The following is a 26,628-nucleotide window of genomic DNA, read 5'->3' on the forward strand; positions in this document are numbered from 1 at the left end:
ATGCTCCCCAGCACCTGCCAGAGGAGGACCACTTGCACCCAACACAGCATGAGAAGCACAATAAATCCATGGGAAACGATGTCACATGGACTTAATTCTTCTCCCTTGCCCTTTTTCTTCAATGCTCCTCGTTATGGGTTGAATTATGTTCCCACAAAAGATGTTGAAGTTCTAACTTCCAGTAACTCTAAATGTGACCTTGTTTGGAAATAGGGTCTTCGCAGATTATTGAGTTAAGCTGAGGCCCTTAGGGTCCATCTAGACCCTAATTCAATATGAGTGGTGTCCTTATGAAAAGGAGAAATTTGGACACAGAGGCACATACGCACACAGGGGATACCATGTGAATATACAGGAGAAGAATGCCGTCTACAAGCCAAGGAGAGAGGCCTGGAACAGGTCCTTCTTTAGTGCTTTCAGAAGGAGCATGGCCTGGACAACACCTTGAGTTTGGACTTCTGGCCTCCAGAACTGCAAGACAATAATCTTCTGTTGTTCTAAGCCACCCAGTGGGGAGTACTTTGTTACAGCGGCTCTAGGAAGTATTACGCTTCCTAGAGCTGTACACTTCTTTTTCCTCCTAATAACCTTTTGTTTTCTCCTAATGTTTTTCTTCTCTCCTTGCTAGTTCCTCCATATAGCAATGGTAGCAGCTTTAGACTACTTACATCCCTTGCTAGTTGAGGGAATAGACAGTGAATAAGCTCCACAAGGAAGAAATGACTTTAAGTTGCCCTTATGTTCCCACATAAAGTCAGAAAAATAGTGTAAGCCTCTATCTCTTTCCTGTCTCTCCCATTTGTTCTAAATTTGTTTCACAACCTTTTCCTGCTCAGTGCAAATTAGTATGTTTAACACATTCATTCCATAGGGAGTGCTATTGTTCTATTTTTCTAATTATCTTTACCCCAGAAGTTATTTAATCAGCTTGCTGGATTATTTATCACCATTTTTAGTTGTCACTGTTGACAAGCAAACAAAAATATGTATTAGGCAGAAGCTTCAATGAGGGAAAGGGAATTCCAGTGGAAAAGATAAGAATGTTCCCTCTCCAATCCCTAATGAAATTGATTTAAAAATAAAATAAAATAAGAATATGCATAGCTAGTAGGATATTCTAGAACAAGGGTTACTGCTAAAAACCTTAGGCTTTTAACAATTATTTAAGACATTAAGGTCTTATTTTTTGAGCTTTAATAACAGCTCACATTCCAATGCCACTGTAAGTTTGCCCCACCAAGACAACTACACTTATTCCAAAGTTGACTTTTTTACAGTAGCAAATAAAAATTTTAAAAACCAGGAATGAGGGAGATACCCATGTACAGAAAAGCAATTTGTAAACGGAAGACACATCATGCTCTTCATGCCCCAAACCTCTTTCTACAGATTATTGGCAAAAGGCACTTTTTAAGTCCCTACTTATTCTAAGAGCTGAGTTAAATGGTCCAAATTGACTATGGCCTTGTCTGATTTATGAATGGGAAGTATGCCAAAAGTTATTTGTACATTAATCTCCTTAGTACTTAAAGCAGACTTTCAGCTGGGCATGGTGGCTCATGCCTGTAATCCCAGCACTTTGAGAGGCCAAGGCGGGTGGATCACCTGAGGTCAGGAGTTCGAAACCAGCCTGGCCAACATGGCGAAACCCTGTCTCTACTAAAAAATACAAAAATTAGTTAGGTATGATGGCACACACCTGTAATCCCAGCTACTTGGGAGGCTGAGGCAGGAGAATCGCTTGAACCCAGGAGGCAGAGGTTGCAGTGAACCTAGATCGTGCCACTGCACTCTACTGGGTGACAGAGATAGACCCCATCTCACAAAAAAACAAAAACAAAACAAAACAAAAAACACAGACTTTTATGTTCATTAGTTCATCCTTTCAACAAATGTTTATTTAGTACCTCTAAATGCCAGACACTGCTAAGGACTGAGTGGTAAGAAAGCAGGCAGGGTCTCTGCCTTGCCTTTTCTGAGCGAATAAGCTAGTGAGAGAGACAGGCATTATTTCGGTATTACAAATGTGAGCAGATTGCTACAAAATGGGCTAAGGACTATGAAAGTGTGGGTAGTGAGAGGATAGACAATGGGGCCAAACTTAGGGAAATGAGGTGTTATGAGCCAGCATAATGAAGGGCCGGGGAGGCTGCAGAACAGCTTCCAAGTTGAAGGAACACAATGTGTGAGAAGGGGATGAGAAGGGGCCACAGTAGTTACGGCTCCAGCTTAAGCCACAGATCCCTGTGACCTGTAAGAGGTGGCACTCTATCAACACTAACCCACATTCAAGATCCCAGGAGAAGATGACTGGGAGTACCCAAGATGGAGTGTGGAGTGCAGAGAGAGAAAAGGCAGCATTTTGACATAGACGATTGTTTCTTGGACATCTTCCAAAATTATTTTATGCTTTCTCCCTCTCTAATCTCCAGGTCCTCGTGTGCCCTTGAGCTGTGGACTCCAACACTGCTGTTTGCAAAAAGAAGATGGCAAGAAAGGATGGCCCTGCAGTGTGCCATCATGAGTGAGCATCTCTGTCTACTCAAACTCTGATTTTTTCATTGCAGCTGACTTAGTGAGGAATATGGGTGCGCTAAGTTATAAAATATGAGAATGACAGAAGGCCTTTCTTGTTGTGTATGTGTTTGTTCCAACTGATAGAACTGAAAAAAAAAGTAAAGTAAAAAATATCAGGAAGGATAGAAGCAAATATTCTTGGGCAGGAGGGCACTGACTGGGAGATCAAATTATGGATCTGTTCTTATTTTTTTTCCAACATGTTTCTGTTTCCTAACTGAACTCAGAGGTTCTCTGAAGCATGGTGCGTAACCCTTTGGCATTAAGAAGCTACTCTGGCCAGGCACAGTGGCTCACGTCTGTAATCCCAGCACTTTGGGAGGCTGAGGTGGGCGGATCACTTGAGGTCAGACCAGCCTGGCCAACATGGTGAAACCCCATCTCTACTAAAAACACAAAAATTAGCTGGGCATGGTGGCACATGCCTGTAATCCTAGCTACTTGGGAGGCTGATGCTGGAGAATCGCTTGAATCCAGGAGGTGGAGGTTGCTGTGAGCCAAGATTGCGTCACTGTACTCCAGCTTGGGAGACAGAGCGAGACTCCGTCAAAGAAGAAGCTACTCTGCTTCTCAAATGATGTAATAGGAAAAGATGTGTTGTGGATGCATAGAAAGGTGGGCTTGAGGTGGGTTAGGCATTGGGGGAGTAAAGAATGAAGAGTTCACAACCAAAGCAGCAGGAAGAGGAACGGGAAGCCAGAGGGTGGAATGCCTACTAGGGTTTTCACCTATAAGGAGCATAAACAAAGCTTACACCATACCTGGGCACTCTCCCTAGTTCCACTAGAGAGATTCGGGGGGCTGTCACGGAGGTTGGGAAAGGATGATGTGGGACCAAAGGCTTTGACAGTCTCTTGAGTAAGATTTCTAGCTGGCAAGCGAGAGATCCAGCTAGTGATGTTGGTAGAAGCTGCCCTTTATCAACTCAGCTGGTCAATGTGATCACAGACAACAACAAGTTGGCAGGTGTGCAAACCCCTGGATGTCTCTGCAAGAATTCTCAGAGCATATGCAGTCAGGTCAATAGCGGAGCAATCACTTTGCATAACAGGGACAACAACAGCTGATGCTTGGTGCCCAGCACTGCTCTCTATGTCTAAGTAAACCAACTCACTTAAAATTTTCAGTAATTTCTGAGGTGGCCAATATTTTTGCCTTTATATCACAGTTAAGTTTTGCTCAAAGTCATATACCTAGTGAAGTGGCAAAGCTGGAATTCAAACAAGCAGCAGTTTGGCTCCAGAGTCAGGGCTCAAAACCATACAGTATGCAGGTGACTTGTTTAAACAGAGCATTTTATGTAAAATACTGCCTAAACCTTAAGTCAAGCAAAGGGATTGGTGGAAGACTGGGTGATCTGAGTATCCAGGACTCCACCTGGACTGAGAACCGTGCCCATTCATGCTGCTACCCTGATGGCAAAACCATCCCCAGCAGGCACCATAACAACCATTCTTCAGATGGGCTTTTTATTTATTTATTTATTTATTTTTTGAGAAAGAGTTTCACTCTTGTTGCCCAAGCTGGAGAGCAATGGCGTGATCTTGGCTCACCGCAACCTCCACCTCCCGGGTTCAAGCAATTCTCCTGCCTCAGCCTCCGGAGTAGCTGCGATTACAGGCATGCGCCAACATGCCTGGCTAATTTTTTGTATCTTTTTAGTAGAGACGGGGTTTCACCATGTTGGCCAGGCTGGTCTTGAAATCCTGATCTCAGGTGATCCACCCGCCTCGGCCTCCCAAAGTGCTAGGATTATAGGCATGAGCCACCAGGCCCAGCCCAGATGGGCATTATTATAATGGGCATTGTTATAATGGGCATTATTATAATGGACATTATAGTGCTGCAACTTCTTGGTCATAAATATCAAAACCCTTTAAAAATAATTCCATAGTTGGATGCTTTGAGGGTTGGGCTCCCAGACAGTCTTCGATAGATATGCAAGCCAAGAGGAAAATGCACATCTCTTCACCCAATAATCAAGTAAGGAAGCTTAGAAATGCAGAAGACAAAGAGGAGACATACCCCCACCGCCCATATTCTTCCCCACAACCCCATAATTAACTCACCTATTAAGTAGTCCCTAGCTGATTGCAGAAACAATGGAGAGAAGAGCTTCAGGCCATACACAACGTAACTGGGAGGGTGCCTGGCTTTGGCCCCTGTATCAAGAAGCAAAATAAGGCCACACAGCACACAAAAATAGATTGGTCTGCTATATGTTATGATTTGGTTGTGTCCCTAGAAAACAAACACAATTTCTGAATGGTACGTTTTATTTTGATTAAATGAAAAAAGCCTCATAGTCAATAATTTACACTATATCATATAACTTATACCATATAACACATTTTCCCCCAACCACCACAATTCATATACAAAAAAAAAAAAAAAAAACAGGAAAAAAAGAAAATTAAAAAAAAAGTCTGATTCTTATTCTGTCAAACCGGAATGAGACTATCAAAAAAAAGTTATGCCTATCAATCTCAACAAGATTTACCTGAAAATTTAATTACCATCCTGAGAGAAAATCTAGATCTAATTCAATGCTTTCCCCAACATGAAATTTCCATTCATCTTGTTCATTTCAAGTGCAAAAATAATTTAAACCACTGTTTGCTGTACACTTGGGTGCCACTATTAATAAGAAATAGAATTATAATTCGTGGGCTTTAATTTCCTAATCTCTTAGAAAGCAAGACAATATGGGTACGAAGTTATACCTGCAGAGATTACATAAAATGTCTTAGTGTGCACAGTGGAATCATTCAGCTTTAAAAAAGTGTTATTTATACTATGTACATAGCATTTTCCTGTGAGGGATACCAAATATTTAGCAGACCTGATCTTATCCCTATGCCTATTGTTATGAGGCAAAGTAGAATTATTTTTTATTCTTCTTGAATGGATAGAAAAATTAAGGAAAAGATACAACATCAACTTTTCAGGGCAAAAGCCAACAAAAAATTTACATCTCATAAATCAATGCACAATTTATAAGATTCAGGGGGGAAAAAATAATGAAAATGAATTGGGAAAAGTGTCTTTTGCAATTCATGAACTGCCTTGAGTGTAAAAAGGAAGGATTAAAGTGATATGGTTTCAGATGTGAATTTTTAAAGTCACTGCCTTGAACATGTTATATTTAGAAATGCAATTTAAATTGCCACTGCTTCTATAATAGAAATCGTCCTATTCTGAGACCATCTTTTAAGAGGAAAGAAAACACAGTCTGTCCATGGAGGCTGGCTATGTTTGGCCCAGAGTCCAGGTTCAGTCTTAAGAATACTTGTACTCTTATGAAATTTCCCTTTGAATCCAACTAGGTCATAGATTAATGGGTATGGGAATTCTTTTGTTGCATTTTTAAAAACTGAAGCTAAAGCCCAAGTTCAATCTAAATGCATTTCTCATCAAGTGAGTAGCAAAATAAATTTGTTGGTATAAATAACGATGCAGTATACAAATACACATGTATATGAGACATTTCCTCAAACTGGCATGGTTTAGGAAATATCATTAAATAGCTACTTTCCACTTGCTCTGATTTTTTTCTTTGATTAAAAGGTTAAAAATACATTATTCTAAAAATTAAAAGTCTTTGGCCTTTAACAAGTCTGAGATAGTATTTTGAATCTTCCAAGTCAAACTTTAGTGGGCATGGGAAGGTTTTCTTTGTATTTGTAATTTATGAAACAAAACTTATAGCACTGTTACAAAGAGCCTGCCCTCATCACCATGTTCCTGCTTTACCACATTTTCCCATTCTATGTTTTGGGTCCCCAAACCATACTAAGCATTTTGCTAATACAAGGCACATAAACCACTTTTTTTTTGAGACCGAGTCTCACTCTGTTGCCCAAGGCTGGAGTACAGTGTTATGATCTTGGCTCACTGCAACCTCTGTCTCCCAAGTTCAAGTCATTCTCCTGCCTCAGCCTCCCGAGTAGCTGGGACTACAGGCACCTGCCACCATGCCTGGCTAATTTTTTGTATTTTTAGTACAGATGGGGTTTCACTATGTTGGCCAGGCTGGTCTCAAACTCCTGACCTCAGGTGATCCACCCGACTTGGCCTCCCAAAGTGCTGGGATAAGAGTTGTGAGCCACGGTGCCTGGCCACTACTTTTATTTGCCTTGATTTCTGAGAACACCTGCTAAGAAAATGTCCCTGCTCTTCAATTCCTACTGCCACATATGAATCAATCATCAAATCTCCTAAGGACTGATTTTTTAATTTTTCCAATAGAAAAATTCCAGTAGCTCCACCAGCTGAAGTCTGATCATAATCTCTTAAAAACTCACTTGACACCATCAGTCCCCAACTGCTTTTAACCTTAAAATACACTGTGGGGAGCACCAATGGAATTCAGCTGGGGAGCATCTTGCAAGGCTATTGCACAAAAGCAGATCTCTGTGCGCATTTGCGTTTTCCATCAGCCCTACCTCCATAAGCCATCTCATCACCCAAGTGCTAGTCTCAGTGCAGAGAAAGAACAAGGTTCAAGACTCAAACAAAAACTCCAGGAGTCCTGCCTGTGGCAAGCAGTGGTGCCTGTGGCTAAGTGACGAGGCCATCCTAATTATCCTCTTAGAGACAGTGGAATGGTCAGCTGCTTCGACTGTTCTGTTGTCGTGAAGTGGGGAGAAAGGTTTTTGTTGTAAGGGAGCTGGGGTGTCTGGGAAAATTGTAAAGGCACATGGCTTGGCCTCAAGGCAAATGACCTGAGGTCTGTGCACAGCCTGGCCAGGTTGCCTCCATCCTGTCTCTCAGCTCTGCTGCATGTGCCAGCTCCAGGCTTCATTCCCTGGGACAGAAGAGAGAGCCTGACATCTGCTGAGTTGACAAATGTTCCTGTCTCCCCCACATTCAGATTTTTTTTTTTTTTTTTAAAAGAAAGGATCTTGCTTTGTCATCCAGGCTGGAGTGCAGTGGCATGATCATAGCTCACTGCTGCCTCCTTCTCCTGACCAGCTATTCTTTTTGACAACTGATATAAAACAACAACAGCCACAACAGCTAATGTTCGTCTGGCGTTTCCTGCATCCCAGGCACTGAGTGTCCTACCTACTTCAAGTGTATTCATGTAGCGAACCCTCAGAATATCCTGAGAAGCATATACTATTCTCATTTTGATAAGAGTAAACTGAGACATAAGGATGAAGAAACTGTCCCAGGCCTCACGAACAGAAAACAGCATGGCAGAGTAAGGACTGGAGCCCCATTTGCCTGGCTTCCTCTACCAACCATGGGGAGGCATGCATGTGGCACTGGATTCTTCAGACCCAAGGACTCAGCCTGACATCATAAAATTTCATTCATACTCATCACTCTTTAAACACAGAATGTGAACATTATTCATGTGAAGCAAATTCGGAGAATGAGGAAAGCATCCGTGATAGTCTTAGGGTGTCAGTTTTTTGAAAGAACTCTGGGCAGAGAAAAGGGCTCCTTACCTGCAGAAGGTGTCGAAAACCCAGACATTCTCTGCCCATTTCTCGGCTGTTGCCCTGTGACATTATGGTCACGTACATTGAAGTCTCTCACTGCAACAAGGGTTTGCTGTGTTTTATAGTTTCTCACAACGGTGTAGGTTAGTTTAATTAAACATTATTTTTTGGTGGCTGTTGATGATTTCGTTTTTACTTTAGCTTTAGCAGTTCACTTGTGCATTCAGAGCCATCCTAAATGTTCATAATCCTCTTTGGTTCCCCTTGTATGTGCAGCAAGCAAGGACAGCTGGGGGCGGGCACCCATCACCCCACTGTGACCCTAAACAGCAACTATTTTATGATCCACACTTTGTATATACAAGAGAATCCAAAATATTTTAAGGAATTCTCTTCGTATGGAAGAGAAGCAGCAGCCAAAGGGTTAAATAATCCTCAACAAGTTATTATTGAGATATTAAGGTGCAACATCAATTTAAATATAGCAGAAATGTGATAGGCTACTTTAAAAATTGAAAAGAAATAAGCAAATAAGATTCTTTAAGCTTAGTTTATCATTGAATTCTACAGAACAATTTATGTTAGGTCCAACTTTGTAACTTTCAGATCTGTGAACCCTGACAAAATGGCAGATGCAGTTGTCCAGGCAAGAGGGCAGCGAAATGGGTATCAAGGTGTTCATCAAGTGCCATCCAGGGCACTCCACTCCGCTACCTCCTAGTTCACGTATTTTCCTACTGTCTCAGCGCTGCCCTCAAAGGCAGTGAAAGAGAGCAGAAAGAGTGGTGACTTACATTCTGCCTTTAATCAATGGTAGAAATTAAGTATCATTTGAAATGGTTTCTGTTTTAACTAGTACTGTTTTGAGCAAAGACACAATTGAATAGTATTTGAGAACTTTTCATCAAGATCCACTGAAACTAAGTTGACCTTCTTATTTCTTAGGATTGAGTATTGAGAAATTATTTCATGGCATTCAAAATCATTCCTCTGATAAGCACTACAGTAGCCAGGTTATCAAGGTAAACATCAACAGAGATAAGTCATATTGATAATCTGTCCTGTTGATGTGATGTGATCCATATAACATGTTACCACTGTGGTTTTCCTCCTAAGATCCATAAGCCCTATCTTATCATGAGATAAACATCAGAAAAATCCCAGCTGAGAAACAGTGTACAAACTACCTGAGCAGTCCTCCTCGAAACTGTCGAGGTCATCAAGAACTATTAGTATATTGCCAGTCTATGTTCCTTGGATTTCTTCCAGTATCCACCTCATCCTATTTTTTTTTAAGTTTCCCAGAAACTGTTTCCTTTTAGAATCAGACTAATATTTTTCAGGCTTAAGGAAAATCTGAGAAATGGTCACAGCCAAAAGGAGCCTACAGAGACATGATAGCTATTATAATGTAATTTGGTGCCCTGGATGGGAACCTCAAACAGAAAAAGGGCATTAGGTAAAAAACAAGGAAATCTGAATAAAATGTGGACTTCAATAATAATATATCAATATTGGTCCATTAATTGCAACAAATGTATCATATTGTGACTAATGCTTGAGGTTAATACAGCGAAACTGGGAATGGGGTATACAGACACTCTTAGTACCACTTTCCCAATTTTTCTGTAGATTTAAAACTATTCTAAAATAAAAGGTTTACTTATAAAAAATAATCTCCAATAATTTCTACATAACCTGAAGTGGATACCAAATGTCTTCCCTGAATAGTAGCAACAGTTAATTGAACAGAATGCATAACAAGCTGTAGCCCTCACTCTTTGGAGTTTGTACTGTAAGGAATCCAGACACATATGTAAAGAGAAAGGAAACATTTACAGAGGACTTAGTATACTTAGTATACGCTAAAGCCTGCACCAGGCATATTACATACATTGCCCAGTGCACTCTTTTTTTGGGGGGGGACAGAGTCTCACTCTATCATCACCCAGGCTGGAGTGTAGTGGTGCGATCTCGGCTCACTGCAACCTTTGCCACCCGAGTTCAAGCGATTCTCCTGCCTCAGCCTCCCTAGTAGCTGGGATTACAGGTGCCTGCCACCGTGCCTGGCTAATTTTTGTATTTTTAGTAGAGATAGGGTTTCACCATCTTGGCCAGCCTGGTCTTGAACTCCTGACCTTGTGATCCACCCTCAGCCTCCCAAAGTGCTGGGATTACAGGCATGAGCCACCATGCCCAGCCACCCAGTGCATTCTTTATTAAATCCAACTGATGTTACTCTGATTATCCATATTTTGCACAAACACAAAAATACTGCTAACAATTGCTAAGTGCTTCAGGCCAGATACTGTGCCAAACACTCAGGGACACTGCATTGTTTCATTCTCTTGCAATCCTGTTTTATTATTTATTCCTCTTTTGCAGATGAAAAACCTATGATTGAGAGAAGTAAGTTTCCCAAGCTCTCACAGCTTATACGTGGTATGGCTGCATTCAAATATGAATCCCGTATGCATTCGGTTACTCCAATATTTCTCAGTGTGTGATCTGTGATTGCCTCCACCATAATGACCTGGGAGTGTGTAAAAATGCAGATTACCGAGTGCTGTCCCAGCCAGTAGAGGGGAGGGGGGAAATCGAGCTCTGCCTCTGGCTTGCCCAGGTGATCCCAGGCACGCTGCTCTAGTTTTTCTCTGCCTCTTGGATATTCTACTGAATTTTGCTTTCTGGGTTATTATTAGTGGTTACTGTCAGTTAGACATATATGGACACCTGTGCGAGCAAATTAATATCTTCATTCCTCATTAACATATTGCCATCTCTGATCCTCGAATTGCAAAGTTTCAGTTAGACAGTATCCAACTCCTAATCTTTCTAAGCTCTCCCAGACCTATTTTCTTTTAGAATCAAACTAATTTCTTTTGAGCCCAGGGGCTACTATATCATACCTGTTGCCATGCCATTATTATTAATTCTGCATTTAAAATTGAAATACACAGTGTTAAGCAAAAATTTTATTTCATTTCACTATCTTCTGACTTTAACAACTTGCTCAAAATATGCCACCTGTGCTCTTAGAAGCAAGCAAAAAAAGAAAGGTCTGTCAATCACTCTAAGAGCAAAAATTGGCTGAATTTATTAATAGCTACCCTCCACAAATGTGCAAAATAGTGCAGTCTGAAAAGCAGTTTGGTTCCTTTCACAACCTCTTGTGAATAAAAATAGCAGCAAGCTTGAGAACTGTCTCTGTGTCCCAAACCTGGGTTCCCGCTCCTGACCATCTTCTTTCTAAAACTTTCTATCTACAAATGGGAGATAATAAATCTGTCTTCTAAATACCCACATGGTTCAGTCAGATTGCAACAAGAAATATTTTATAGCTACCATATTTTGTTTCTTCATTAGAAGTACTGGAGAAATGCCAACTCAAATCAGAGACTAATCTACTTAGAAATCTGTGTAAGCAAATTAATTACTGCAATAAACATAGTTATATGTCTGACTATGTCTTACAAAAGTGATTTCTTACTGTCTCACTATATGACATGCTTGCTCAGATAAAGGAATAGCAGCTTGATTGATTCCCCTAGGAACTAAATAATATAACTCCAACCTAGAGCAGTAGCACAGGGGCCATAGTAACAGACATTACAAATCCACAAGGATTATGCTGCTGTACTTGCCATCCACCTTTACTGGCATGTCCTGCATTATTTCTGAAAGGATATGCAGGAAAAGAATGTTTAACAGCATAGAACACCCCTCCCCAGAGTCATGCAGAAAAACAGCGACACTGAAGTGCAGTTAGGAGTGAGGAGAGTTGACTGAGGCAGGAGAATGGTGATGTGGCATCTAGGGTGGGCTTGAACAAAAAAGCTTCAAAGCTGTACATCTCTCTCACACCACCTAACCCAGATTTCTGATGATAATCACAACAATACATCTCAATACCCTAATTATGCTGCTTCTACTTATCTTGACATTCAGACTCTAGGATAAAAGAAGATGTATTACATGTAAACCAATTACAGGGAACAGAGGAATTTAACAAGATAGCAATGTATGCCATGTGATCGTCCAATTATAAGCTTTCCTTAATTACCATGAGCTAAACAGGAGCTATCACAGATTGAAAAATGGGTCCTAAATCCTGGATATAATTTTTTTTAAAAGCACAATAGAGGGAAAAATCAAGCTTTCTTTCACTGGGAGGGTTTTCCAGGGCCACAGGAGATTGCCACAACAAAGGAAAGACAGTGCTTAGCGAGCTGGGGAGTCTACCTGGGGGTGAACTCGGTACAGAGGCATGTGGCCCAGATGCCTGCAAGGGGTACTGCCCGTCCCATAGCACCCACCCCGTAGGCCACCGTGGATGAGCAAAGGGGCAGCAGGCTCAGACGAAAGCACTGTGTGTGTTTCAGAGTTTACAAAGTAATGCCAGGGCACCAACAGATCAGCATAGGTGAGCTCAGAGTCTTTGTTGTGAATTAGCTCAAAGTTACAGAGATGAAAAGTAACAATATATGTGAAAATGTGGAATAAAGAGATTAGCTTCATGTAAAAAGAATAAATGATTCAGGGAAATGCAAGTTAAAACCACAATGAGCTATTACCTCATGCCTGTTTTGATGGCTTTAATCAAAAAGACAAAAGATAACAAGTGTTGGCAAAGATTTGGAGAAAAGGAAACCCTTCTATACTGCTAGTGGGTATGGAAATCGGTACAGCCATTATGGAAAACAGTATGATTTCTCAAAAAAAAATAGAATTTTTAATTCTATTTGAACATGATCCAGCAACCCCACTTCTGAACATATATCCAAAGGAAATAAATCAATATGTCCAAAAGATATCTGCATCATCATGTTCATTGCAACACTCTTCACAATAGCCAAGACATGGTATCAACCTAAATGTCCATCAACACATGAATGGATAAAGAAGATGTGGTATATACATACAATAGGAATATCATTCAGCCTAAAAAAAAGAAGACCATCCTGTCACTTGCAACAACACTGATGAATCTAGAGGACATTATTAGGTTAAGTGAATTAAGTCAGGCACAAAAAGAAATATACTGCAGGATGTCACTTACATGTGGAATCTAAAAAAGTTGAACCCATAGAAAAAGAGAATAGAATGGTGGTTACCAGGAGGCAGTGGGATGGGAATGAGGAAAGATTGGCTAAAGGGTACAAAGTTTCAGCTGGACAGGAGGAAGGAGTTCTGAAGATCTTCTGTATAGTATGGTGACCATAGTTCATAATAATACACTGTTATACTCAAAAATCGCTAAGAGAGTAGATTTTAAATGTTCTCACCAGAAAAAAAAAACTATATGTGGTTTTAGACATGTCAAACAGCTTAATTTAATAATTCTACAATGTATACATATATCAAAACATCACCCTGTACCCCATAAGTATATACAATAAATTTTAAAAATAAGAATAATGCCCACATAATTATATCACTAAAAATAAGAGCTAACCTTTATTGAGCCATCTCTATATGTCAAGCACTGTTATAGCACATTACATGGATTATTTAATCCATGTAGGCACTTCCATTAGACCTATTTACACATAGGGAAACTGAGGCATGAAGAGGCCCAGTATGTTGTTCAGTGTCAAACATTCAAGTGGAGGAATCAGGACATAAAGACAGGCAGTCTGATGGCAACGTCTGTGGTCTTCTCCCCAGACTGCTCGGTATTTGCTGACTTGAATCCAGTGGGATAGGAAAGACTCTGCACACACTCTCCACCCCCTGCCCCACACCTTCCCCCATACCACCCACACCATGCTCTCAGATCTAGCTGGAAGCTGGCCACCATGCACTTATATATATATATTTTATATTTCTATTTTATATTCGGTATAGAAAGCTAGGTACAGACTTGGCCCTTTGACTAGATTTTGGCTTTTTCCCTGTCTTCAACACAGACAGACAAGAAAAGCTACTTGCCTGTATTTGGAAACTTACGTGTATTGGAGAGGCGGGGTCAGGCTGAACACTCTAAAACACAAATCAGAAGTGTCTGTGTCATCATCTCATGATTTCAAGGCTACATTAGTGACAGCACACGCTACTGGTAAGAATTAGATGTGGTCTTGCCTTTAGCAGAGAGTACTGGCAGCTGGCCATGACGAGGCAGAAGAGGAGCACCCACATATCTTTGCAAAAGCCTTGGCTCAAGGTCAGAAATCCAAGGAGGGAAACCAGGACAATGAGTAAAATCGCCAGTACATTCTCCTTGACGTCTTCAGTTCTGTGCAAAACATATACATAAAGGCAAAAAAAAAAAAAAAAAGAGAGTAAGTTTTCCTTTTTTTTTTTTTTTTTTCCTGAGATGGAATCTTGCTCTATTGCCCAGGCTGGAGTGCAGTGGCATGATCTCAGCTCACTGCAAGCTCTGCCTTCCAGGTTCAAGCAATTCTCCTGCTTCAGCCTCCAGAGTAGCTGGGACTACAGGCACCTGCCACCACGCCCGGCTAATTTTTTGTATTTTTTTTTAGTAGAGATGGGGTTTCACAATGTTAGTCAGGATGGTCTTGATCTCCTGACCTCATGATCTGCCCTCCTTGGCCTCCCAAAGTACTGGGATTACAGGCGTGAGCCACCGTGCCCAGCCAGTTTTGCCATTTTTAAACAGAATGCCTTCATGTTTCCAAAAAAATGAACCATGACAACACAGTAGATACCTTAAGCAAGACTTTATTCCCCTATGAGATTTTAGGGTTTCTTTCTTTCCTTATTCCTCATGCTATATAAACAAAATCCAACTTAACACCAGACTTTTGTTATTGAAGCAAATAAAATCTCATCCCATTGGATCTTCTTGGCCACTAAACTGGGTTTACTGGCAAAACGTAGTTAATGATTCCATCCACGACCATGAAACGTGTTTCAGATAAAGAGCTTCACTGGTTCTTTTCAATGGAAGGGGGTGGTAAGGGGGATGCATTCACACCAAGCAGACAGTCATTTCCAGATAAGCCTAAGCAGACAATCATTTCCAGATAAAACTTTTGGTGTCCGAGTTTACTGTCAAATTTCAGGAGCCAGGAGAGGTCCAGCAGGAGAGTTAAGGGTGAGCTGCAACTTCCTGACAGTACAGAGGGCCTGCCCTGGGGTGTGTCGGGTCCACACTGTCTCACTGGGTGACTCTTGTATGGACTCCCCATACAAGGTAGAGGGTAGAGAGGTGGGGTCATCCAGAGGTGAAGTGTTATCAGGTGAGTATGCAAAGGACAACGTAAGGCTGTTTTAGGATAGAGATAGGAAGGGGCTACAGGGCTGGATCATGTAGGCTAGGTAGAATAGGGAGGAAACTGAAGATGGCAAGGGCTGCAAGGTAAGAGAAATATGGTGGGGCAAATTGCTGGAGAAGACTGAGGAACATTTGAGGAAGTTAGAAAGATACGAAGGATGAGCAGAGACAGGATTATAATGTCGGGGTGGAAGACTTCTGTGAGAGGATAAGATGCAGGGTGAGGCCATGGAAGGGAGTGGCAGAAACGGAGTCACAGGGGATGGCATGGACCACAGGGTCAGGGAACAAGGGGCCTGGGTCATTCGCAAGGATTCTGAGTATACTTCTCACCTTTCCAGTTTTTGCTCATATACCTGTTTTTCTACCCCACCAAGCTGATTTTTTTTTAGACAGGAATAATTGGCTACTTTGTGCCTAGCAGGTAGGCAATTGTAAACATTTAAAAAAAATTAATAGGCTATGTTGTTGAGAGACATTTGTGATTCACAGCAAAACTGAGGGGAAGTACAGAGTTCCCACATAGCCCCTCCCCACAGACACACGCACACAGCCTCCCCCACCATCAACATCAACTGATGAACCAACATTAACACATCATTATCCATCAGTATCACCCAAAGTCCATAGTTTACATTTGAGTTCACTCTTGGTGGTGTACATTGGGTTTTGGCAAATGTATAATGACATGTCTCCACCAAATGAGAACTCTAGCGAAAGTTCCACTGCCCTAAATGTATATAGATTATACCCATTTAACAGATAGGAAACGGACGCACTGAAAGGTTTCATAGCCATCCTAAGATCACAGCACTAATAAGTAGTAGGGACTGGGTTTAATTCCCAAGGCTGACTCAAGTCCAGGGATTCCCCACACCAGCTGAAGGATCTATGGATAAGGGAATGGTGCTATTTCTAGGTCATCCCTAAGCACAACATTTAAAAACCCATTGTGACTTGCCAGAAAGGTGATCACAATAACAAAAACATAAGCTTTTAAAAAGTGCGGTCATCCTCATCATCCGTCTTAGACCTCCAGTGGATTTCCATTGAATTTTTTGTCACCAAGTAGATTTTAAAATAACAAACAAATCTATAGATATATTTATTTTTGTTTTCACATGAAGGGTTAATGCAAGCTAGTCCAGCTTTCAATAATTTCTTTTTAACAGAAAATAATTAATATTTCAAAAATGCCTCATTTACCAGAATATACTATCTTGGATTTTTAGTTAAGTATTAAATGTTCCTTCTAAGTGTGTGCCCCTTGGGTAACACAGTGTTGTTAGGAAAACCATTATAACTCCATTCCCTGACTTGTGGGTCCTGAAATTTACTGTTGTAATTTTGCATGACTATAGTTTTTGTCATATGTGATCACACTATTTAAGACATTACTATAACAACCAGTCACTGGGGGACCAATGATAACAAGACAGGCAACCAGTTTTTCCACTGCCCCCAAGGGCTGGCATTAAACTGTGAAACTCAACAATTGCTTATGGCAGCATTAGTAATAGCATCTGAAATTTTCAAGCCAACTGTGTAGTCAGCCCTTGAACATCATAAACTGTTATGTGCAAATTTTGAGGTAGGAAAAGATACAAATGAGAAGCCCCCACTCCTTAGGCCCATCTCCATCATGTTTTCTTTTTTCTGGGTTGGGGGGAGATTAAGTTTTGCCCTTGTTGTGCAGGCTGGAGTGCAGTGGCACAATCTCAGCTCACTGCAGCCTCCGCCTCCTGGGTTCAAGCAATTCTCTAGCCTCAGCCTCCTGAGTAGCTGGAACTACAGGCATGCACCACCACACCCAGCTAATTTTTGTATTTTTAGTAGAGATGGGATTTCACCATGTTGGTTAAGCTGGTCTTGAACTCCTGACCTCAGGTGATCCGCCCGCCTCAGCCTCCCAAAGTGCTGGGATTACAGGCTTGAGCCACTATGCCCAGCCTCCATCATGTTTTAACTAACCTTAACTTCTCCTCCTGTTTCTCCCTACCTAATAACCACAGCTCCAACCCCACAACGTTTTGCTGTATGGAACAGTGGTAGGAGGAGGTGAGAAAGGGGAAAGGAGATTAAAAGAAAAATTAACATTCAAGTGAGTGTACATCAGATACAAGTGAGCAACAAGAATCCAAGGTGTCCGGGAAAGAGGCAGAAATCGCCCTACTTCATCTTCCCTCCTCTCCCCATGTCCACACCCAGTCAAGCCAGGCCCTGTGCTACAGATAGGCCTCAAGCTTTCCTACAAAAATGGGGCAAGACATGAGTACACCAAAGCATGCTACTGTGCCCAAACAAACCTTAAATACAAACCATTTCTTATTTCTTATTGTAACTTATTATTTCTCATTATCTCTTATTATTAAGACGTTAATTTATTATTAATAAGAGTTACTCATTGTAACTCTCATTTCTCATTGTAACTGCTAAACTATAATTTGTTAAGTTGTCAGGATCTTATTGCTTTAACTTTAGGTTGTCAGCAAAGGAAGCGTACAACCTGAAAACGTGCAAGTGACAATTTTCTCTTTGAAAGCATGCAGTGGGCACTGTCACGTCTCCGGTGTGCCTTCCGACAGCGCGTGTGCATGCTCAGTGGCTTACCGATCAAGTAATGCCAGCAAGGTCAGTCGATCGTACCAGACTTTAATCCACTTGCCAGGGAAAATGATAAATTTGTAAAACTGCTCTCGGTTAAATTTTCCTTGTGTTGAAGAACATGACGAGGCTTCCAGATCCTGACTCACATGCTTTTAGATACCAAAAGAAACAACAGAAAAAAGGGTTTCATGTTGTCATGTCATGGCCACGAATATATATATACATATACACCATAATTAAAAAATACAAAAAGCAGATGTTCAAATTCTGATATGTAAACCAACATATTTCATTTAAAATAAATACTCTAAGAAAAGGATAATGATCAACAAAAAGGGTTTTTCTTACCAACATACTTCAATTCCTTTACAATGTACCATTAAAATTATGCTACTCATCACATCAAAATGCTACTGCTCATTAAGGCCAAGAAACTGCTATAAAAATAGTTCTTATGAAAAGTAGGAATTCAATAAAAGATCTTAAATGACTTCATTTCTGAAAAGTGTGTTAATGTTGAGATACATATTCAAATTTTACTAAGAGTAAAAAGATTTTCATTGGCAATATCTAGGTTATTGGTGAAGCCTGCTATAAGAAAAACTGAAATATTTATTGAAAAAATCTAAATCGTTAAAACTAAAATGTGGAGAAATTTAGACCCAGATAGTAAAAGTTTTAACCCCTAATTCATCTCTTATTAGCTCTAATTCAGTGGAAAACAATTCAATTTTGAAAAAAAAATTAGTCTTCATTGATTTGCCTATCAAATACTTCATGAGGGATTCTTAGGAGCCTGGAACAAGGTTGGGAACACGCAGTTTTCCATGCAGTCCCCCTAGTGAAGATGTTGGTAATAGAATGTGTTTAGAATGTGTTTAGTTAATCCTAACAGTGAGGTCTCAGATGAAGTGCGGAGCCTCCTATTGGACATCCCTCCTGTGTTTTGTCTCCTGTTCTCCGTGTACAGAAGCTGTTAACACCAAAGCTCCCATGCAGCTCCTCCTTCACTGTTTGACCATTTCCTTGTCACTTCTTGCTACTATCTTAAGCCTTCTCTAGATACCCCAGCCCCCTGCAGAGCTTCTATTTCTAACCTCTATATATCTTTAATTGTGGGTGAGAAACAAATATCATAAAATTTACCATCATAACCATTTTAAGTGTAAAGTTCAATAGTGTTAACGATATTCACATTGTTGTGCAACAGATCTCTGGAACCTTTCATCCTGCAAAACCGAAACCCTGTACCTGCTTAGCAACTCCCCAACTCCCCATTTACCCTCTCCCCAGCCTCTGGTAACCACCTTTAGGTACCTGAGGTAAGTGAGATCATATAGTAGTTGAACTTTTTTGTGACTGGCTTATTCCACTCGGCACAGTGTCCTCAAGCTTCATCCATGTTGTAGCATGTGTGAGAATCTCCTTTCTTTTTAAGGCTGAATAATACTCCTTGTATGTATATATCACGTTTTGTTAATCCACTAATCTGTCAATGGATATTGAATTTGCTTCCACCCTTTGGCTATTGTGAACAGTGCTGCTAGGAGCACAGGTGTGCAAATATCTCTTTGAGCTCCTGCTTTCAATTCTTTTTTTTTTTTTTTTTTTTTTTTTGAGACAGAGTCTCGCTCTGTCACCCAGGCTGGAGTTCAGTGGCGCAATCTCGGCTCACTGCAAGCTCCGCCTCCCGGGTTCACGCCATTCTCCTGCCTCAGCCTCTCCGAGTAGCTGGGACTACAGGTGCCCGCCACCACGCCCGGCTAATTTTTTTTATATTTTTTAGTAGAGACGGGGTTTCACCGTGGTCTCAATCTCCTGACCTCGTGATTCGCCTGCCTCGGCCTCCCAAAGTGCTGGGATTACAAGCGTGAGCCACCGCGCCCGGCCCAATTCTTTTGGATATACACTCAGAAATAGAATTGCTGGATTATTCTAATCTGTATTTTTGTTTGGTTTTGCCTTGCATTTTTCCAACATGGATTTCAGGTTATGATTTCCTCTAGGCTGACAAACATAAGACACAGGAGATTAAAAAGAAGGGCAAAGACAAGAAAGGGATGAGTATGGGACAAAGAGCAGCAATGGAGGTGACATTGGCTTTTAAAGGACTTCTACATTTGTCTTTGGCTTACAAAGCACAAGGTTATACGTGGGCAGACTGCACAACTTTTTTCCTAACTTAGGGGAAGTCACTGATGTCAAAGTGCCTGGCATGCATTCATTACAGGCCACAGCAGGACTCTCCAAGAAAGCAAATTTTACCATCTCTCCATTTCCAGATGCTAATCTGCTTACTCAGCCTATGGAAAATAGAGTTATTCCGGATATCAAATATTAATGCAAACGGCATCTGAAGGGAAAGTTGATCTATCATGAAGGCAATATACAAGATGAGTTGGACTGAATGATAACAGGAAAGTTGAGATTGTAAGTGCTGCTTGTGCCTGGAATTCTATTTCAACATAGAAGACAGCTTTGCGGAAACTGCCTGGTGTCATCTCAGCAGGAACAGCTTCTTTGCATGATGATGAACTTGTGGTTTATAGTAAACCTCCCCCCACAAAGGAGTAAAAGGACTCCTTGAAGCCACATGGACAAAGAGTGTAAATAAGAATTAGGTGCACAGGAGCCCATGGTTTACTGTCCTTGTTATGTAAGAATCCATGTATGACACATAAACAGGTCAAGGGTAAGCAACAGCTAAGATGACAGCATTCCTTCCAATAGGAAGAAAAATGCCTTCTAAAGCGGGGTTTCATATGATACCCTTAGCTGTTAGGAAAGGTCAGTATGTAAAAAATTACATGAAGACTATGCCTGCATCTTTTTAAAAACTTATTAAAGATTCCAGCATACTGTGCTGTTTATTGCTGCTTAAATGAAAATCCTTGCTTAAAAAAAAAAACTCCTCAAAAATTAATGAAAAAAAGAAATGATTTCACTTCTTTTATGGGAAAAAAAAGGTTCATAAAATTTTATTTTTTGCCTTAGATATCAAAGAAGCCCAGAGCTACATGTTTTGGTGAGTAACAACAATTATTCTTGGCCTATTTTCTGGTACCAAATTCAAATTCAAATATTTCTCATCATTTTAATATCATTCGTGTTTTCACTCATCGAACAAAATAGTTATTGTGTAGGTTATATAAACAAAATGCTATGTGTAATACATGTTGAAAATTGAAAACACAACAAGAGAGGGTTTCTACCTTACAGGGGTTTAGAAATTTCTGGGAATAGGCAAGTAAACCAGTCATGATAACATCATCACACATGCATAAACGTATCTACATCTGTATCTATGTATGGAGAGAGAAGTGAGTCATGAGAGAGTGTAGGACTGACATCCTGGGAGAAGGCATGGAGTAAAGGGGTCTTGGGCATTCCCTGGAGTGCATCAGCAATTAAGGGGCTCGCATAAGTGAGGACCCTCAGTGGAGTCTGGAGTTTCATATTTATCACTTTTATCTTTCACTGTAAGTGATCTAAATAATGAAAAAAAATGAATGCACGGACAAACTGACAAAAAAAGATGTTTAAGTCTCTGATTCATTAAGCCTTGCGAAAGAATAACTATGTTGCATTGCCCAGTAAGTTGGGCCTGCAAGTTTAATTCTGTTATTCTGAGAAAGAGCTTAGGAAAAGGGAGGACGAAGGAAAGGATAAAAGTTGAACTTAGGTTCTTTTTAAAAAACAAGATAATTGCATTTACACACACTCCCCATATGGATTAGTGTTTATATCACAATATCCAATGTTCATTTAATGAATTTGAATTATCAACAACTTACATTATTATCAGTATATTCTTCTTAAGAAGGCAGGGAAGGATAGTGTACTTTTAGAAATATTTTTGGTGGAATTTTTGAAATCTAAGAATAAAAGACTATGTCTTCTGAGATACCTGAGAAATTCTACTGTTCAAATAATGCTACTTTCAAGACTTCCAGATAACAAATAAGATTTTTTAATGATATTAGTAATTTCCACCAACTAGCAAAGTCATAATTTTGCCATATGTTATCTCTAATCCTTAAAAGATCACAATAGCTCAGTTTCCTAAAAGAAACTGAGGCTCTGAGAGATTAGGCCACCGGTCCAAGGTCCTAGATTAGGAAGAGATTTGCTGGAAGCCAAAGTCTGGGCTCTTTCTACAATCTTGCTTAAGGGGGCCCAGGTGAATCAACACATCAAGCAGTGCTCATCAGTAAAGAGAAAGCCACCTTCACAGTAAAACAAATAGAGTTCAAGAGACAATACATATAGTCTCATTGTAAAAGAACAAGTTAACAACACAAATTTGAAAAACAAACTAGGTAATGGAAACTTTCAAAAATAAGATGAGGAATAATGGGTTACAAATAAAATGTTATTTAAAACAAACTTAAAGTCAGATTTGTGATTTTGAGAATGAACCATATCTAATAAAAACTAAAACAGATAATAGGCCCTGTTATGGGAAAGAGAGTAAGTGATCAGCTCTATAGAACCTCCCCAAAGTCAGAACAGGCACAGATGGTTTTAAATTATTGGCCTCTTTTCTGGGGGGGCGGATATTGAAAATAATTAGAGGTTCTCAGGTTCTCAGAAGGTATCTGTAGATTTTACCTGAAAGGGCAGGGGAAAGGGAGAAGGAGTAGAAGAGTGAACAGTAGACAGAAGAAAAAGTGGTACTTTGGGGAACTACATGTAACTCCTAACAGCTATCAAATTCAGCACTGGGAAGGCAGGGTTGGTAGGGACTCTGGTGTCAGAAGTAGAATTTTGAGAAATCACAGCAGTGGCTGCCAAGGAGAATGTGAGCATTGGAGACCCTAATAGTGACAAAGGGACAACTAGGAAGGAACACTGGGTCAGGGTCCCTTCAATGCCCCAAGTTCCAGTACTCTCTGCATTGCAGTTTCCTTAGATATTCAACCCCCAGATGAAATAATGCCTAACCTGAAGACTTCTCTTAAAGATAAAATGACATCAAATATGAGAGTACCTAGCCCAGTGCCATGCACATAACTTGTGTTCAAAACATACAAGTGGAATGTGAATTATATCTGGATGTGAACACAACTTTGAGGGATAAGACATATTTTTTAAAAGTAGAATTATCCTATTATAACAGTGGCTATGTTTAGCAGCCAAAATTCATAACAAATCTTGTAGATTCTAAACCTATTGCAGATAGTCTCTGACTTACAATGGTTCAACTTATGATTTTTTAACTTTCCAATGCTGTGAAAGTGATAAGCATTCAGTAGAACATCAATAAATGATATGAGATATTCAATACTTTATTACAAAATAGGCTTTGTATTTGATGATTTTGCCCAACTGTTGGCTAATGTAAGTGTTCTGAGCATGTTTAAGGCAGGCCAGGGTAAGCTATGATATTCAGTAGGTTAGATGTATTAAATGCATTTTCAACTTACGATATTTTCAATTTATGATGGATTTATAGGGACATAAACCCATTCTAAGTTGAGGAGCATCCATATTTAAATGAACTTCTGAACATGATAAATGAAAAAGATGCAAATGTTAATTTTTCTTTTTAAAGTATTAATATACTTTCAAATAAATGAATATATATGATGAAAAATAAATGTTATGATATTATAATTGATGTCTCCTCTTTTTTATCTCTATAATTATTTCAACTGTTTCATCTTTTAGTAAATGCCAATATTCTTATAAGTTCTTGTTAATGTTTTAATGATAGTAAATTGTGATGTAAATGCTACCTTTATATCTACCTAGAATAATAGTCAGCCAGGCCTAGTGCTGTGCCCATCTTTGCAATTCTCACCAATTCTCATCAGTTTAGGACGAATGAAATGCTTGACCTTCATGCTATCCATAATGATAATAATAATAATAATGCCACTATCATAGACTTGCATAGAGCTTTAAAGTTTACAAAACACTTTCACATACAATACTATCTCATTTTTTAATGTAAGACAAGCCGAATGAGTTGGAGACCATATCCAGGTGAGAGTCAATGGAAGCGGAAAATGCCATATTCCTGCAGATCCTATGCTGCCCTTGGGTAGACTGCACCTGCCTCTCAACCATCAGTGTAATAAACAAAATGCTTCAAGATGATTACTCAGGTACTGGCCCATAACATACTGGGACAATGTAAGATTTTAAAAACCATGGTAATAAGACTACAGAATATACTCTGTGGGGCTAGAAGCACATGATGGATAAACTCAGTGACAGAGAAGTACCGGTTTATAATGTGGATTCATGCAACATTTTTAATTGGCAATATTCAAAACCCCTGAACGCCAATCTTGAGTTCAAACAACAGGTTTTCACCAATTCCAACCATGCCCCAAGCTCTGCCCTTCCCTTTGTGCTTGAGAGCTAAACTCTACAGCTATGAAGATGAAAAATAACCTCCTCCTCTCCTTTGTATGTGTGTGTATATATATATATTTTTTTAAGTGACCAGCCCTTCATAAAAGTGACAACCCTTCCTAGGAGCTCCCCTTTCAGGGACACTTCATTCCCTACACACATACTGTATTTGTACCAGGGAGGAATTTCAGACAAGTCTTCCACTGGCCTTGGCTCACCTCCTGACCACCCGCCCATTAGAGCCTGCAGAATTCCATCCTTTGCTAGAAAGAGCTTGCAGAAAGTTGTGGGGAAAGCACTCCCAGAGCTCATCTGCTGCACTTGAAGGAGACAGGCAGGCGGAAGGAGGGGATTAAAGTCTTGTCTTCAGAGCCTTATCTCCTGCTTACTTTTGCTAGTCTCTTCTGAGAAATAGCTCCCCTGTGCCTCCAGGCTCCAGTAACACTGAGCACACCTGCTTTCAGCCTCACCTCCAGGCCCCTCTGGCCAGGTCGTTTCTCTGTCTAGATACTCTTATCTCCTTTTATTTGGTTAACTCTAACTCATCCTCCACATTTCAGCTGAGGTGTCACCTTGCTGAGGAAGCCTCTCTGATCCCCTATTTCCTGGCCTGGAGCTTCTCCTGTGTCCCATACCACCAGAGCCTATTCTAGTCAGAATTTCTGTCGTATAGAGTTGAATTGGTTGACTGGCTGTTAAACTTCTTGTAGGCAGGGACTGAGTCTTTTCACCATTGTATACCAAGCTTCTCGCACAGAACTGCAGGCATGGCCAGCCTACAGCAAATATTTATTGGATAATGAGCAGAAAACCTATTTAATTTTTGTTTTGTGGCTGAAACCGAATTTAATTTCCTGGTGATATCAATTATATTTAGAAATCAAATAGTAGAACTACACTTTTTTTTCCCAGTATGAGACTTTGTAAATATTTTCTTAGGGTCTAAACATGAGCCTGGTTAGCAATCTTCGTTTTTCCTCCTCCATACCCATATATAATAGAATACAGAACTTTAAAAATTTTTACTTAAAGTAAGTTTAAATGGTTGAAGCAATGAATTTGGTTAAGTGTCTAACAATAAAACACTACAGATGAGTTGAATGTTTATGCATCATCGTGACATTTATAGGATTACAAATGTAAAATAAGGAATGGCAGGACTGTTTCTGATTTATTCTTGCAGTATTTACTTATTTTCAAGTTTCTGCTCTAACGGGGATATTTTTGAGATATTAAATCAGTGGACGTATACCTTTGATAATCTAAAGTTTCTAGTTTCCTCTAGCTCCTCTACTCATGAAATCAATGGCGTTCACATCTTCCCAAGCTATCCTGATACTTTCATGGAACCTTCTTGAAGGTTCAACACTAATGTTCTGGAGGGTGGTAGGGAGTTAGCGCTTCCGGGCTTATCTCAGGGGAAAATGCAAGTTCGTCAGGAAAGCCCGTATTCCACAGGGCCCCCACATACTAGTGCTGTGGTGAGAACTACATACCGGCAGCTGGGGGTGGGGCTGGGCAGAGCTCACAGACCTTGTACAGGCTGACGGTGTGTGCAGAACACAGCTAGGGCAAATGGTAGGGTCTCCGGTGGTCAGTGAGTGGCAGATCCAGCACCTCACCCGAACCAGGCAGGTACAACACACAGTACACCCGGTGACTGGACTAAGGGGATGCTCCCCTCCTCGGAAGTGCCCCTCCCAGATCCACTTCCACCCACAGGTGTAGGAATCCTATCCCTAACACACAGAGGCCCTGGAAAGGAGGAGAAGGAGAGCCTGAATACATGAAAGAGAAGAGAATAAACTGTCCCAAAAGACCAATTCTTTGAATAAATTAAACACTTGTTCACACAGAAACTCCAAGACTGAAAGGGCTGAGTTACCCTATTAGCACATTTTTGTTTGTTTTGAGAGAGGATCTCACTCTGCCACCCAGGCTAGAGTGCAGTGATGCAGTCATAGCTCACTGCAGCCTTGAACTCCTGGGCTCAAACCATCCCTCCACTTCAGTCTCCCAAAGTGTTGGGATTACAGGCGTGAGCCACTGTGTCTGGCAACTGGCACTTTTAAGTTAAGTGGTCCCTACACTCCCCACATCAACAGGAATAAGAGCTCACAGCAATATGTGGTCAGCTAAAAGGTAACTCAACATTTTCTTTGCACAGCTGGGTAATGGTGCATAGATTTCAACCCACTGTATTTTGTGTTTGTTTGTTTGTTTGAGACAGAGTCTTGGTCTGTTGCCCAGGTTGGAGTGTGGTGGCACGACCTCGGCTGATTGCAACCTCTGCCTCCTGGGTTCAAGCGATTCTCGTGCCTCAGCCTCCCAAGTAGCTGGGATTATAGGCACATGCCACCGTGCCAGGCTAATGTTTGTATTTTTAGTAGAGAT

At 40.5% G+C, this 26,628-nt stretch overlaps 1 protein-coding gene across 5 annotated transcripts in view; it reads right to left on the reverse strand.

Moving 5' to 3' along the window:
- PCNX2 (pecanex 2) overlaps nt 1-26,628 on the reverse strand; it is a 351,803-nt gene that overhangs the window by 232,596 nt on the left and 92,579 nt on the right. For all 5 annotated transcript variants that reach the window (XM_058430821.1, XM_032137273.2, XM_032137274.2 and 2 more), the window contains exons 10-13: nt 17,875-18,020; nt 14,109-14,262; nt 13,977-14,009; nt 4,647-4,818 (exon numbers count right to left, since the gene is read on the reverse strand). In XM_058430821.1, the coding sequence (XP_058286804.1) occupies nt 4,647-4,818; nt 13,977-14,009; nt 14,109-14,262; nt 17,875-18,020 (505 nt within the window). The remainder of the gene's footprint in view (nt 1-4,646; nt 4,819-13,976; nt 14,010-14,108; nt 14,263-17,874; nt 18,021-26,628) is intronic.

The sequence above is a fragment of the Hylobates moloch genome, unplaced genomic scaffold (genome assembly GCF_009828535.3).
Source record: "Hylobates moloch isolate HMO894 unplaced genomic scaffold, HMol_V3 SCAFFOLD_18, whole genome shotgun sequence".
Lineage (NCBI taxonomy): Eukaryota > Metazoa > Chordata > Mammalia > Primates > Hylobatidae > Hylobates > Hylobates moloch.